At 60.1% G+C, this 15,998-nt stretch overlaps 1 protein-coding gene across 2 annotated transcripts in view; it reads left to right on the top strand.

Moving 5' to 3' along the window:
• The window catches only part of LGR6 (leucine rich repeat containing G protein-coupled receptor 6), a 95,926-nt gene that overhangs the window by 61,925 nt on the left and 18,003 nt on the right, over nucleotides 1–15,998 (top strand). The window contains exons 1-4 of one of the 2 annotated variants that reach the window (XM_060303350.1): nucleotides 28–238; nucleotides 663–1,619; nucleotides 1,749–1,820; nucleotides 15,360–15,428. In XM_060303350.1, the coding sequence (XP_060159333.1) occupies nucleotides 1,519–1,619; nucleotides 1,749–1,820; nucleotides 15,360–15,428 (242 nt within the window). In that variant the 5' untranslated portion in view covers nucleotides 28–238; nucleotides 663–1,518. Of the gene's footprint in view, nucleotides 1–27; nucleotides 239–662; nucleotides 1,620–1,748; nucleotides 1,821–15,359; nucleotides 15,429–15,998 lie in introns of those variants that run through there. The other variant, XM_030844414.2, reaches the window with a different exon arrangement.

Raw genomic sequence — 15,998 nt, 5'->3', positions numbered from 1 at the left:
AGGCTTTTTCTCTGACACCCATTCCACTGCCAGCAGTGTCTATACTGTTCCTTGTCTCAAACTTATTGAGTAGCTTTTCATTATTATTATTATTTTATTTATTTATTTTTGGCCGTGTTGGGTTTTTGTTGCTGCGCGTGTGCTTTTCTCTAGTTGCGGCGAGCGGGAGCTACTCCTTGTTGCGGTGCGCGGGCTTCTAATTGCGGCGGCTTCTCTTGTTGCGGAGCACGGGCTCTAGGTGCGTGGGCTTCAGTAGTTGTGGCACGTGGGCTCAGTAGTTGTGGTGCACGGGCTCGGTAGTTTTGGCTCGTGGGCTCTAGAGCACAGAATCAGTAGATGTGGCATGTGGGCTTCATTGCTCCACGGCATGTGGGATCTTCCTGGACCAGGGATCTGGGAACCAGTTGGGATCCGGTCGCTGAGCCCACCTGTGGCCCCTGCATTGGCAGGCGGATTCTTGACCACTGCGCCAGCAGGGAAGCCCTACTGACTGGTTTTTTACTGATGTATTTTTGGTCCTCAATTCATTTCCTTTCTCTACAATGTCATTTTTGCTTTCACTTAGAAACGCTGTGTTTGAAATGTTTTGCTGGGTGGTTTTGCAGCAGAAGGCAGCTCTGATAATGTCTTGCTGCTCGTGCATCCGTTACGTTTTCTTCTAGGCTTGGGACTTCACCGGGCCCCGGCATCTCTCTTCTGCTCTTCCTGTTGTATGTTTGCACAATTGCCATGTGATTTCACTTTCTGGCTTCTGCTGGGACAGCTGCATCACCTCGGCCCCCTCGGCTCTGCCCCAAGGCTGTAGTTTGTGGGCCGGAGCGGTGGGTAAATGAGGGCCCACCCGCCTGTGGGTGCCCAGGTGCGCCGGTGCAGGTAGGGTGGTCCCTCAGCAGGGTCAGGTTGTGGTAAATGCAGGAGTTCGCTCCCTCCACGCGGGAATTCCCTTGGGCTTCAGGTCATTTCCTCAATGCATGAGGAGCCCGGAGCCTTCATTTTACTTTCCCTTCCCCTCTTCCCTGGGAAGCCAGCAGTGGGGAGGGAAAAGGACATCCACAGCCGCCTCTCTTCAGATTTGGGGGCTGCAGGGAGAATCCTCAGGATCCTGTTTTCTCACCAGTTCAGTTTCTGACGAGGACGCTTCCTTGGCCATGGTCTTTGCTGTTTATTTACGTTATGTCTCTGCCCTTGCTCTGCTGCTGCTGGTAGTATTTGGGGTGGGGCAGGGGGCCTGTCTCTGCTGTTTTTGCTCATCTCACTAGGAATTGGGAGAAGAATATTCTGTCACCCGTCTCCATCTCCGAGCTGGCCCACAGCTCACTCCGGCTGTAACGGAAAGCTCCCCTTTAGTGACACGCTGTCTGCAGTGGTTTGCTGCCGGCTCCCCCAGTTGTGTCTGGCCCCTGACCCAGGCGGCTGTGGGTCCCGTAGAGGAAGCCCCAACTGGGGCCCCAACATCGGGCCTCTCCCCTCAAGCCTGGTGGGAGCCTGGTGGGAGCCTGCTTCACCTCGGCCTGTGGAATGCCTCTGGTTTTCTCCTTCGATCGGAAGTCTGAACGGCGTAGCCCCTGGCCACTCCAGCCTTGGAGACTGTGGCTTCCGAAGTCCATCTTGGCCCGTCGGTTTGTCCCTGGAGACAAAGGCTGACCCTCTGGGGTCACTGTCCATGCCTCCCCCACAAGCGCATCTGCTTCCCCGCCCCAGCCCGATGCGGTGCGCACCTGTCCTGACCCGCCTCTCCTCCCACACAGGCATCTCCATAACAACCACATCGAGCATCTGGGGACCCACAGCTTCGAGGGGCTGCACAACCTGGAGACTCTGTGAGTGCCGGGGTGGGGGTGGGTCTCTCCTGCTGGGGACGGCAGTCCTGGCATGGGGTGGCGGAGGGGAAGTGGCAGGACTGGGGTGCCGGGGCGTGGCCTTTCTCTGGAGTGTCGCTCGCAGTGGGTTCCGCCCTCCTTCAGGGCGTGGGCTGTGCCCCCTGGGAGTTCAGGGTGGCCCTGCCCGCAGAGAGACCAAGACAATGAGATCTTAGACAGAGATGGAACTGCGGGGAGAGTGAGGATACTAAGCCTGGAAGTGGAGGGCTCGGGGTGGGGCGGGGCTGGCTTGGCAGCAGTGACCCCCAGCCCCCCCCACCGTGGGAGAGCGGCTGCTGACGGTGGGGGGGGGAGGGTCTCCGGCTGCTCTAACTCGCGGAAAGCCTGGCAGGAGGCGCCCGTTCAGTGCCCAAGCTGTGGACTCTGGAAAAGCCACATTATTTACCCACCATCATCCTGGAATTCAGCTGCGGTCAGAAGGCACCCAAGCCCTCAGCACCTCCTCTGCGGTCCCGCGGCCCCCGCAGAGCGGGCGGGATGCACCCCCCTGGAGCCAACAGCCGGCCCACGGGAGGGGAGGGGCCGCACCTTAGCGCCGGCTGCAGGCCTGGGAGGGCACGGGGCAGAGCAGGACCCCAGGCCAGCAAGGGTGAGCCCCCGACGCACGGTGCTGGCCTCTCGCCTCCCCCCAGCACACGAAGTGGCATTCCTGAGGGGAGGGGTTTGCAAGCATCTGAAGCGGCAGAGGAGAAAATGTGGGAGACAAGCTGTGACCTGAGAAGGGGGGCTGGGCTGGGGCCTCTGCGCCGGGGGCCGGGCTGTCTGCCTTTGTGGCCACAGAGGGAAGCGGACAGGAGGTGGGGACCACAGCTCCGGGCTGTCCTGGGCTCTCTGGATGGGGCACAGATCTTCCAGCCTCTCCACCTTCAACCCGATGCCCGGTGGGCTGGGGGGCCCAGCCTGGGGTCAGGAAAGCTGGGCATCTCCTTGCCACTGCACGTGGCTTGGGCTGCGTGCCCCCTTGCCCCCCGCCAGCTGTCACGGGCAGCCAGACAGTTAAACGGGACAGTCTAGGCGGCTCGGTCACATGCTGGGAAATGGATGTCTGGGGAGCTGGCGGGGCCGCCCGGAGTTACCCTCCGTGGGGACAGAGCACACCTGGGGGGTTAACCGAGAAAACCCACCGAACCCCCAGCCAGTGCCCAGTCTCTGTGCCACATGTGACCTGTGCAAGCCTGCCGTGTGCTGGGTGCCTGGGGCCCCGGATGTGGGGGTGGCCAGCACCCCCTCGAGGCCTGGGCTGCAGCCGCCCTCCCTGGGGGATACGGAGCGCTGGGGCAGGTTTGGAGCTGCCTGGCGCCCAGAGAGCAGCAGGGAGGCCAGTGCAGCTGCCCGGGGCCGGGTGGGGCTGTTAGCTCTGTCGGGAAGTCGGCTGGGGAGGGGGCACACGCTGGGTGTGGGTTGGCACCTCGACTAGCGCTGTTTCTTCACGGTCGGGGCGCGCTGCTTGATTTTTCCTCAGGGAGCCCTGGGTGGCAGCGCAGGGCGTTGAGCTCGGCTGGCACTGGCTGAGCTTCAGAGCCGGAGCCGCTGGCGTCCACTCACCTTTCCTCCGCGGCAGTGCTTGGCTCACTGCACAAAGCCCAGGGCCTGCATCCACTTTACAGCAGGGAAGGCCAAGGCTGAGAGACCTGCACCGCGGGGTGGGGTGGGGGTGGGGGACAAAGCCTGCAGCCCGGCCTCAGCCACCTGGGGGCAGTAACACCCAGTCTCCCAGCCACGGGACCCAATGTGCAATTCCCCACCCTCGGTGACACTGGATTAAAGGAGAGCCCTGTGCAGAGCTCTCCCCGAGACGGCACCCCATGGGGACCAGCCGCGCCCCACCCCCTCCTCCTCCGGGGCCTTGATCTCAGCACCCTCCCGCCCCACCCCTGAGGGCTGAGTTCTTCTTCCAACTTTGGATCTCCCAGTGAAAAGGGGGAGAGTGCATTCTTATCCTCGATCGCCCAGAGCTCGCTGGGGGGGCCGAAGGGGCAGCCACATGCAGAGGGGGGAGTGGCTGGGAGAATGAAATGGGAGAACGAAACGGGGAAGGTTAGGTAGCCCAACCTTGAATTGTTGCACAATTGGCCTGCTCTGCAGCCCCGCGGTTACCCTGGAGCTTTTGTGTGCGCGTCTCTCTGGAAGGGCAAGTCTCTCTGGGGCGGCATCTCTGCACTTAGACTCTTCTCGTCAAACCCTCCTGCCCGAGCTGTGGTTTGGCTCCATCTGTGGCCTGACCCTTCCACCTGGGGAGGAGGGGCCAGGTGCAGGCACACACACACAGGGTCACGCGGGGCCGCAGCATAGCATGGGGACACCCATGGCCACGCGGCTTCTGTTGTGACCTCTGCTCTGAAGGCTAGGCTGCCTGGGTCCCATGCCCGGTTCTACACGTGCCAGCACGTGCCAGCTGGGTCAACCAGAGCCGGAGGCTTCACCCCCTCACCTGCAGGAGGAGTAACTGAGGTGAACATGCATGTGCGTCGCTCTTTTACTCCCAAACAGCCCACACACCCAGGTGATCAGGACAGGGGCGGGGCCGGGGCTCGGGCTGCTGTCCCGCCCTCCCGCTGAGCAGAGCAAAGCACGAAGACTCCCGGCGGTGGGTGGGTGCAGGCCTCCCGCTGGGAGAGGCTTGTGGGAACTCGGCTGCCGTCCCCCCCCACCCCCCACCGCGCTGCCCTCACCAGTTCAGGCCCTGCAGGAAAGCCCAGCTGGAGGCAGACAGGACAGCCTCTATCCTGTACCCACACCTCCTTTCTGCTCCCACAATGAGGATGCCCAGCCCCTGCGGGAAATTTGGAATCAGAGGTGGGCCAGCGCCCTGCCTGCCAAGAGCTGTTTCCTCCACCTTCCAGATCAGACCAAATCCAGAGATTTGGGGTGAGATGCCCAAGTTTCTACAGTTTGTAAGTGATGGTGGAACCCAGGCCTCTGGCCTCCTGATACATGGCTCCATTTAGTGCCAGCTCCCGTGAACTCAGACCAGTTACGGGACTTCCCAGGTACCTGGGCTGAGAAATAAGAGAAAGCGTGACCCAGAGCAACCCTGGGAGGTTTCTCCGGGGAGGTTTCTCCGGGGAGGTCTCAGGGATCCAGCCAGGCGCCCCGGGCCCTGCGGCCAGTGTTTGGAAATCACGCTTGGAGACCACGGGATGCTGTTCAGAACTGTCACGGATGGTCCTGGAAGACCCAGCTGCAGTTGCGAATAAAGTTGTGCAAGAGGAAAAGAAAAGGCCCAACACACATAATTACAGCCTGAGCACCGCCCCGCACCAGCCCCCCAGATCTGGGGATTTGGGGATTTGGGGTTTGCAACTCCAGTAAACCAACCATCTTGAGAAGATCCTCAACTTAATTATATCTGCAGAGACCCTTCTTCCAAACGAGGTCACGTTCATAGATTCCCGGGCTCAGGACTCGGACGTGTCTGTGTGGGGCTGCAGGTCGATCCGCTCCAGCTGCCCGCTGGCTGGCGCCCAGGGTTTCCTGCCTCTGGCCCGACGTCAGCCCGTCAGGCCCGCGGCCGCTTGAGGCCAACCTTGTAGGAGTTGAGGAACTCTTTCCTCGCCAGTTTTTAATCCTCTTACATTTGTGGGTTTATTAACTGCAAATTAGTGGGGGTTTGTGGCTTATAGAAGAATTTATTATTCCATATAAAACTTTTTTTTTCTGGCTTTTCCCTCAGAACCACTAATGATTTCCAACAGGCAGAAAACTGAGCTCCGGATGGGTCTGCTCTGCGTCCTAACCAGGACGGCTGTTATAGTCGTCCCCAGCAGGGCAGATCCCCCTGCAACCTCTCTCTGGGCAGTCAAGGTCACTGCGCTTATCACTGCTCCCCGCTGGCTCTGAAGGTCCTGCTCCCCCAGCCTCCGGGCCAGCTGGTGTGCAATGCGGGTGGAGGGCCCGGAACCACGGGGCAGCAGGTTCCCGGGTGGACGCCGTGGAGAGGAAACTAGGAAGTTGAGGTCTGGCCCCCAGGGCCCGTGGGCAGAAGGCACCGGCAGGAATCGAGGGTAGCCACCCTCCTTCTTCTGTTTCTTTAGTTCACCGGTTCCGTGAATATTACTGGGTGTCCAGTATGTGCCAGGCCCCCACTGTAGGCTCCGGGGGAACATTTATGAACAAGAAAGACGTAGCCCTCCTCACAGTGACTACGGGGCTCCAGGCCGGGAGTCCCGAGCGCCTCTTAACTTACCACTAATTCCGGCGTGTCTGCCCCCAGCACCCTAACTCCTGACCCTGGTGACCCCAAGGCTCAGCTCCTGTCCCTCTGCGTCCTCCGCGGGCCCCACTCTCTTCCGTCCCGTGGATTTGCCGATGCCTCCAGCACGGAGGTCGTGGCTCCTGGACCCCAGACTTCCACGTCCACAGGCCTTCCTGCCACGCTCACTTGGGTGCTGACTGACATGCCAGCGGAGTCGCCCACGGAGCCCCCCCACCAGAAGTGTCCCCAGCTCTGCGGAGGCAGCTTTGCTGGACCTTGCATGACGCAAGTGCTCTCCTGTCACGTCCCGCATCCAAGCTCCGTCTTCAGCTCACTGGGACGGTCTGAGCGCTTGACGCCCGCCCCCGTCCCCAGGCCGCCCTAGTCTGTCCCCGGGTTGTTGCCATGGTCTCATCCTCGTCACTCTGCAGTCTGCATCCCACGCGACAGCCACTGGGACTTGAAACACAGATCCGATCCTGTTCTCTTCTGTCCAAACGCTCAGTGTCTCCCCGTCCGACTCTGGCCTCAGGTGACGAGCCCCACTCCCACCGGCCTCGCCCTTGCCAACGCCGGGTATGTCCCGCCTCCCAAGCCCTGCCCTGGCTGCCTCCTGTGTCTGGAATGTTCCTTCCACAGTGATCTGCCTCCTGCAAGACTTTGCTCAGATGTCACCTCTCTAGGGAGGTCCTCCTCCACCACCATTTTGCAACTCCTTCCCGGCATTCTCCTTTTCCTGTTTAGTTTTCTCCACAGTCTGAGTCTTCGTTATTCGTTGATCGACGTCATCCGTGGTCTGTCCCCCGCTCTGTCCACTCTTGTACCTGCAGCGCCTGGCACGGCTCCTGGCACAGGGAGGACGCCTGGCAGGTATTTGGTGAACAGACGAATGGGCTTGTGGCCCCTGGAAAATCCATTTCTCTGAGCTTCAGCTTCTCCCTCTGAGCTGTGGGAGCGAGGGACCATCTCATCCACAAGCTCCTTCTCAGCTCTGGTCACCCGTACCCAGACCTCTCGCCGAATCAGACAGCCCAGGAGGTAGCCCAGGTGCCCCAAGCTCTCTAACTTGGAGAAATGCCCACGTCCCTCATCCCTGCCTGACGCGAGGTCCCCTTCCCACAAGCCCTGTGGTCCAGACCTCGGGGTCCCGCCTTTAGGCCAGCTGCATTCTGCTGTGACCAGGAGCGCCTCAGAGCCTCCGGTGTCCTGCATGGATGGGCCCAGCATCCAGGTTGTCCAGGTGAGGCGGTGCTGCCCACGGGGACCCACCCACTTCTACAGGACCCGGTCCTGCTCTGAGTATCATATCTTAGAGTGACAGGCTTTTCTGGGCAGGGTGGTGAGAATGTGAAATGTCTACAAACCGCGACCCAAAGAACTTGGGAGGACCGGAGGCGGAGCGTGACTTAGGTTACACATGGGTGGTCTTCTGGCGGATGGGGTGGGGGCCAAGCGGGAAGCGAAGGGGATGCTCTAGCCCAGGATGAGGACGGCAACTTCATTCTCAGGGCAGCCCGACAGCGGCTGCCAGTGCAAGGGGATCGAGGCAGAGGCGGAGCCCTGGCCACCGGGACGCCAGGGATGACCCCGGGCGGGTTGGACTTTCCCTCTCACTTCCCTCCCAGTCCAGGGTTCTCCGATCCCCGGCGCCTCCTGAGGGCAGGCAGCTTGTAGTCTCAGTGTCAGGACCAGCAGCTGCGTTAAAATCAGCCACGCTGCTGCATCAGGGACTTTCTGGGGCTTCTTTCTGGCAAAGAAGAGGGTGTGGGTAGAGGGAAGGGGAAGGAGGGCATGCCCGTCTGTCCAAAGAAACTGAGGACAGTTTTACTAATGGCTGCATTTGTTAATGGGTGGCCTGGTCGGCAGGCTGTTTAGACAGTACAGCAGTGCTGTGAGTCTTGTTGGCTCCTGGCTCACCAGGACATCTGCCCCGAGTGTGCGGAGTCAGCCTTGGGGCCCGGGCTCAGCAGTTAGGACTGGTAGTGTGCTCACCGCGCTTAGCCGCCTTCCCCACCAGCCTTGGTAGGTAAAAGTGGCTCCGACGGTCTGGGGTTTGTGTTTCGCGTGGGGGCTGGGCCCCCGCATTCCTCCACATGCCTTTCCCTGTGATCTGGTGATAAACACAGACATGAGCCTTGAGAATAGAAGTGGAAGTGGAAACCCAGTTAATGACATTGATCTTCCTTGACGGCTGTGGGAAGTAGAGGCCAGCTTGTGTGTGCGCCGTCTCTCCTGGAGCCTCGTGTCCAGGAAAAGGAAGACGGAGAGGATCGCGTCGTGTGAGCACCCCCTGTGCGGGCTCTGGACCAGGTGAACAGAGTGCCTTGTGCGGTGGGCGTCCGAGTTACAGGTGAGGGAGCAAACAGCAAAGTTCAGTGACTAGCTCTTCCGTTCACTCCAAAGCAGAGAACTCACAGAAGACCCCAGCCTCCAGCTCGGAGTCACCTGCCTCGACCTGCCTGTGAGCGTCCGGGGAAACCTGACTCCCCCTCCACTCCCCGTCTCTCCCAGTCTCGCCAAAACCTTGCCCTTGGCCCTGCTACCTGGAGCCCAGCGGGACTTGCTCTGCATAGCACGGAGCCCATGTTAGCCCGGGAGCCAGCAGGACTGGCTTCAGGGCCTGGCTCTGACGGGCAGAGATCTACCACTTCTCTCGGAGCCTCAGTTTCCCGATCAATAGAAAGACGGGGCTGGACAAGAAGACAGTAAAATCCTGCCAGCTCTGTGCTCCGAATACACAGCGAGGCTCCCGGGGTTCCCAGGAGTGGCTGTTTTCCTCACAGCCCGATGGAAGGAGAAACCGGGGCTGCGGGTCCTGGAGCATCACGGAGCTGGGGGCGCCTTCCTAGCTACGTTTGCTGACGACGCCATCGGTCCCGGCTGGATGTGGCTGGGACAGCTGAGCAGACGATGGGGAGGATTAGCCACAGACAACTGCGCTTCCAGAGCGAGTTCTGGCTGGAGCTGGGAACGGGTTCTCTTTAACCTCAGCCCTTCCCAGCTGCAGACAGAACAATTCACTCTTCCTGGGCTTCCGGCTGATTCTGGGTCATTAAACACAATAGGCTCTACAGCCACGGATGCGTTTTCCAGCTGAAGTTTAGGGCATCGTAAATCACCTGCGACGGAAGAATCAGACTCGTGCCAGGGGAGGCCTTCCCTGCCGTCCCCAGGAGCCTGCAGGTCAGAGCCTGACCCGAGGGCCGAGACACAGCCCCACGTGGCCAGCCGCAGGGGGCTCCGACCATCACCCTGACAGTGGACCTTCATGCACGTGGCCGGTGCCTGGGCTTGGGGAAATCCACAAGGGGATCCATTTGCTTCCTGGTGCCAACAGGCTTCCCGTCTCACATGGGAGACAGTATGTACCCGGACCACCCCGTTCTGGACGCCAACAGCTGGGGCTACAATCCTGGCAATTCCTTTCCTAGAACCGTGGTCCGGGGATGGTCTCCCTCTGTGCCTCAGTTGATCTCCTGCAGAATGGAGGTGATAACAGTACCTGCCTCAAAGGGCTGGCGTGGGAATGAGATGAATGACGATAGTAAGTCACCTAGGACGTGACTGTTACACCGTGATTACTATTACTGTCATCATCGTTATTGTCGCCACCACCAGCGTCGTCACCCGTCTCACCCTGACCCTGTTTCTGGAGAAAACACCAGGACGGTTCTGGAAGAGCGAGTAAGTCATCCTGACCGCAGGGACTGGGTGGGATTCAAAGGATGACTAGGGCTTTGACAGCTGAGGATGTGGGGAGAGGGCATCGGGCTGAGGGCAGAAGAGCCACAGCTAAACGCAGGAGGGGGTGAGGCTCCACGCGGGTGAGACGGCAGGTGGAGCTGAAAGATTGCTCAGGCGTTGGAGCCCAGGAAGGCACCCGAACGCTGTTCTGTGAGCCGTGAGAAGCCTTTTCTGAGGGTTCCGAAGGATGACAGCGTCAGCTTTGCATTTTAGAAGCATCTTTCTGGCAGGTGTGTAGTAGCTAAGAGGGGGCTTCAGACTCAGGTTCGAGGCCAGGTGTGATGCCAGGTCAGTGGAACGATATCTAAATTGCTGTCCCCAGTAGACCAAAGCATGAACCATAGCGCAAGTTTCTGGATCGTGCAGTAGCCCCAGGAGGTGCTTTTCCTCGGCAGGTGGCCCTCCTCCGTGTGGTGACGCAGGGATCTGGCGTCTTGGGGTCCTGCCATCCCCAGGGCCTCACTGTGCTTGGCATCTAGCTGGCAGAAGGGCGACGAGGCCGTGGAGGGGGCAGTCTGGCTGCCTTGTAGGCCCTGCTCTCGAGGTGGCAGGCGTCACCGCTGCCCGTCTTCTGAGGACCAGTGCCGTGGCCAGGCCTACCGCAGGGAGCCGGGAAGGTGCCGCACCTGGCTGTGCCCCATTACAGAGGGCCGCACTTCCGTGACGGTGGGAAGGTTCCATCTGTGCTTCTGACACCTCGGCCACTAGCCGCACGTCGTGACCAAGCAGCTGAAGTGTGGCCGGGGTAGCTGAACTTTCACTTTTTCTCACGTGTCATACATTTACGTGGCCGACGGGGCTAGGGGCTGTGGCACGGGCAGCGTGGCTGCTGGGAGAGAAGAGGGTGGGTTTGGGGGACACGGTGCTCTCCGCCTTGGCCAGTTAACGGCTGGATGCGGTCAGGAACCTTCCTTAATTCCTGTGCTCACTTCCCTCGACTGTGACAAGGGTGTAACAGGAGCAGCTCCCGGCGAGGCAGCTGCAGGACAAGAGGTCATTGGGGTGGATGCTGGGTGCCGGAGAGGTTGTCCCAGGGACGACCTGGAGCCAGGGCTCAGGCCGGGGAGCGCGCGGCCCCTGCCCCCGGCTTCACCTGGAAACAGTGCCTTCTGCTCAACCCGACTGCGTTGCTTGTTCTCCAAAGCCCACCCCTCGCCTCCCGCAGACCATGCTCTCTGCCCTGATATCCCTCCTGCTGCCTGCACCTGGTCCAGGGGCCGCATCCCCGTGGAGCCCTGTCTCAGCCATGTGCATCTCCGTCTCCACAGGCCCTGGTGTTGGGTTTGTGGGACCCGCCACATCCTGCGCAGCCGCTCTTCCCGCCGTCCAGACGGGGTGTCTCCCATGCGTCTCTGCACCGCCCGCTCCACCCAGTGGAATTCTCTGTGTGTTTGGGCGCATCAACAAACCCCTGTCGCCCTAAACTGAATTCCTCGGGGGCAGAGAGGGTTGCGGGGGCGTTCCTGGGCCGTTAGACCGGAGGTGACGCAGAGGTGACATCTGCGCGGCCCGGATGAAGCAGGGCGCGGCAGTTACCCTTGAATCTGTGTAGACCTCCAGTTGGAAAAAATCAGGCTACCTCTTTGGCATGTGGTTTCCAGCGTTCTTCTTGACATTTGCACCATTTTTATTCTCCCACATTTTTCTACAAGAATAGCCTTTTAGTTCACATGCCCACTGTCTGTCAGGCCGTCCCTGGTAAGATTCCTGACCAGAAACCGTCGAGGAGGGCTGGAACCAGTCGGTTTGGCTGCTGGACGTGAGTCCAGTGAAGTATGTAAGGGCTCGACGACGGCGAGGTCCCAGGGGACCTGTCCCAGGCTCGCTGGCCCCGGGCAACCCTGAGGGTACCGCTCAGGACTGTCTGATGCCTCTCGACATCAGCCTCGGCATCTTAAGGCTGTCCCCGCAAATACTCCAGATTCCTGTAAGAGTCCATTGATGTTTCTCATTAATCAACTTGTCTAGACCTTTCGCTGACTCACTTACTCAGACAACAGTGTTCGCTGAGCGGCTGCTCTGTGCCAGGACCCTTGTGGGGTTTCAATTAGAAAACAGCAAAGTTTCTATTTTCAAGGAACTTTCATGCCAGTTTGGTGGGAAGAAAGTAACCAGATATCTGTCGGATGTCAACGTGTTCCACGAGGACAAAGCAAGCAGGGTATCTCGTTGTTATCGCCGCATAGCGGTCACCTTCAAGCTTAGTGGCTGAAAACAGCATTTGCGATTTCTCGTGAACCCGTGTGCGGGTCGCTCTTCTGCCGAGCTGTCCCGCGGACCCGTCACAAAGCTGCCTTCCGCTGGGGCTCCGCCGGGGCGCGTGGGGCCTCGGTGCCGGCCACCCGCCCTCTCCACGCGGCCCTTGTCCTGCGGGAGGCCAGCCGGGCTCTCACACGTGCTGAGGGCCCTCCCAGAGGAGGCGGAGGCTGTGAGGGCTCTTGTGACTCAGGACGGGGCGACCCCACGTCACTTCCACCCCGTTCTGCCCAGGAGCCGGGATGGCGAGGCTGCAGGGGACTCGGCCCCCTTTTCCGGGCAGCCTGATTGAGCTGTCGTCGACCAGACGACGTTGTGTGAGTTGAAGGTGTGCGATGTGAAGATTTGATTCACTTATGCTGCCAAATGGTGGGACCCGGGGCCACCTCCGATCGACCACACAGGGCAAGGGAACGGCGCCCAGCGGGTCGGGGGGGCCTCCTGAAGAGGCCTGAGGGAAGGGAGGGAGTAGCTGTGCCGATGCCTGGAGTGTCCCAGGCAGATGAAATGGTGAGCAAAAGCTCTGGGGCCAGACCCGGTGGGCCTTTGCATTGAAGATGAGGCTGCAGTATTGAGACTTCTGAGGGAAGATGCTCCCATGTTACTTGGGGGAAGTCTAGTTCTCCTGGGGCAGCAGAGGAGGGTTCCTGAATGGGCTGAGCCAGGTTGAAGGGGGCTCTGCATGTTACTTGTGGGAAATCCAGTTCTCCTGGGGCAGCAGAGGAGGGTTCCTGAATGGGCTGAGCCAGGTTGACGGGGGCTCTGCATTTGGAGACGTTGAGACGGGAGGGTGAATCGTTTGCACAATCAAAGGTCAGAAAAACAATTCACCTACCCCGCCACTGCCTCCGTCCCCAACCCTCTCGGCCTGATTTTCCAGGCGCCTTCTGCCGCTCCTTGTAGAACCCCAGGAATCTGCAAACTCCTGCAGCACCTCTGGCCTCAGGAAGGTGCGTTGCAAACCCCCTGCCCTCGGCTTACCTTCCCCTCATGCGGCCCGGGGGGCCTCTCTGAGCGAGTCCAGGTGTGCACACAGGAGGGGAAGGTGTCTGGTTGCCTAAAGGACAGGGCAGAGCAGAGCAGACCAGGGGTTACCCGAGGTCACCAGGGAAGTCTGAGCGGACCCCGGGAGTTGTGTCTGTGTGTGTGTGTGTCAGGGGCCAGTTACCCAGCTTGACGGTCACTGCCCCTCTGGCCCCTGGGCCAGGCGCCTGTCTCTCCCTGGGGACTGTTAGGTGTCACGACCCTGCCGTGTAGAGGAATCTGTCATCGTCTCTGTGTTGACCTGTATTTACCACAAAACCTGCAAGTCACTGATTAAAGGGCCTCCCCGTGGCCCTGTCCTGGCGCTGGATGGCCTCGTGAACGCTGTCAGGGCAAGGGTGGCTTTCAAAGGCCGAAAAGGTGGGCTGGGGTCATCCTGGGGGCTCCAGAGGCATCCCTCCCCTGCCAGAGTGGGGGCCCTGTGCTCCAGCTGTTACCGACCAGGGTTCTTGGCCTCCTTTATCAATAGAAATTGATCAGAGGCCAGACAAGAAACTCAGGCCAGGCCTTACTGGGGCCCCTGCTGCAGCAGGGGGGATCGAGAACAAACAACAGGTTCCCTTGCTGGCCCGCTCTCTGAAAGGGGGGCGAGCTTCTTCCTTTTGTGGGGTGAGGCTAGGGGTGAGTACAGAGGTCAGGCCAGAGGGATGCCCGCCCCTTAGGTGGTGGTGTGTGCCGGGGGCATGCGCAGTCCCCTGCTTTGCTCCCGACCCTCTGCTTCTGCTCCAGGCTCTTCAGAGGTGGCACTTGGGTTTTTTGGTCTCTTCGCATCTTTTGTCGAGGATTTGCCCCAGCTGTGCACGCACACGGTTAATTTTAGTCCCACACAGTTTCTTTGTATTTTGTGGCTCGAGGAGAGATGTGTCCAGGTGCCAGCACTGCAGCAAAGGGGCCCAGGTCCCAGCCTGGCTCACAGCCACCGGCTTGTAGAGGTGCCAGGATGGCATCCCCAGATCAGGGCACATCCTACGTAGGGCCGAGGCACTGGCTACTGAGTGAGACAGAAGCCAGCTTTACAGCTTTGAAAGCCGACATCCGTCCTGAAGTCTCTTGGTGGGGCGGGGGGACATCCTCTAAAAGTCCCTGTTGCGCTCGCCCCCCCCCCCAGTCTCCACTCCTCAAAATGCGCACCCCTCTTCCGGCGGGGCTTCCCCGCCGTGTGGGAGCTGGGTTCTCAGTCTCCTCGAGGACGATCAGCTTTGCTCTCGGTCGCTCGCATGTCTCCTCCCGCCCTTAGCTGCATCGCCGTGAAGGGCACAACGCCTGCTGCCACAAGCCTCCTTTTACAAACATCTGCACCCCTGGCTGCAGACTTTTCTGTGGGTTGAATTCGTGGAAGTGGAGTGACTCAGTGTGAACCTTCTCATTTGAAAAGATTCTGTCAAATTTTGCCTAAAAGGTTGTGCACGTTTAAATGCCCACTGAGGGTTTATTGGAACGCTGTTTCCCCCTCCCCTCGACAACCTGGGCTGCTATCGCTTTTCAACATCATTTCCAATGTTTTCTTTCTCTCTCTCTCTCTCTTGCTTCCTTTCTTTGGTTGCGCCGGGTCTTAGTCGCGGCAGGCGAGCTCCTAAGTTGCGGCATGCACGTGGGATCTAGTTCCCTGACCAGGAATCGAACCCGGGCCCTCTGCATTGGGAGTGTGGAGTCTTAACCACTGGACCATCAGGGAAGTCCCTCCAATGTTTTCTGATTATACACATGATATATGTTCACTGTTTAAAGAAAAGGGGGAAATGCAGAAAAGGGTGAGAGAAAATAAAGATTAGCTGTCACGCCCCCACCAGAAGGTAAGATGTCCTGTCCATTTTTGCAAAAGAAGAGAGCAGAGGCCACAGATAGCCAGGATGGTCACCTGAGGAAGCTTCCAGAATCCCTCGTGCCGGTGACAAGGTGTTAAAAATTGCCCCCTCCTCCCCAGGCCCCCTCCCCATCCACTGGTGTCTCCAAAGGCTTGAGATGCTCTCCTCAGCCCAGGGGGCTGTTCGGAGAGAGTTGGTTCCATTATCCACCCCTAAGTGTCCCCGCAAAACAGGTCTGTGGCCGGGAAGGCCCCCGCCGAGGTCTGGGGGCAGCGATGGGAGAGGAACAGCCCAAAGTGTGTTCCGGACGTTGGCGCTGGGCCCGGCAGGCTGCCAGCCCCTCTCTCCAGCCAGCCCAGAGCCAGCGTCCGTTTCCCGGAGCCTCTGACGCGCCCTGGGGACTGTCCTCCAGCGACTGTCCTGCCTTCTTTCCAGAGACCTGAATTACAACCAGCTGCACGAGTTCCCCGTGGCCATCCGGACGCTGGGCCGCCTGCAGGAACTGTAAGCTCCTCTGTGGGGTTTGGGGAGTCCCCTGTGCCCAAGGGCCCCCCACGCCCTCACCTCCCGAGGTCCCGACCTCCCGGGTCAGCAGTCACAGGCCTCGGAGCTGGCTCTGCCCCACCCCCGGGCGGCCACTGCTCGTTTTATTCTAAAATGCAAACCAGGGGTGAGACAGACACCAGCCGTCCCCTAGGGCTTCAGGCCTGTCGAGGATGCAGCGTACAGGGGCAGGACAGAGCAGCTCAGGGTCGGCATGTAACTCCGACCCTAGATCATGTCGTCTTAGCTGAAACGGTCTGGGTGTCCAGAGAGCACAGGAAGAGCGCTGTGGGCTCACGTGTCTGAGGTCAGCCTTAGAGGGTGGACGGGCTTTAGGCGACAGCGGGGGAGGAGGACCAGTGGAGATGAGGACCTGGCGGGGCAGTGAGTACGCAGAGGGGCGCTGAGCCGGTGGGGAGACAGCCTTCGGGGAGGAGGGGCCGCCGTGTAGCAGGACGGGCTCTGCGCGGTGCTGAGCGGGACCGGTTAAGGCAGCGGAAGTTTACGACCAGAGCCCAAACCTCCAGGCAG

The sequence above is a fragment of the Globicephala melas genome, chromosome 1, assembly GCF_963455315.2.
Source record: "Globicephala melas chromosome 1, mGloMel1.2, whole genome shotgun sequence".
NCBI lineage: Eukaryota > Metazoa > Chordata > Mammalia > Artiodactyla > Delphinidae > Globicephala > Globicephala melas.
Note: the sequence above shows the minus strand (reverse complement) of the source record. Positions and strands in the feature narration are given on the sequence as shown.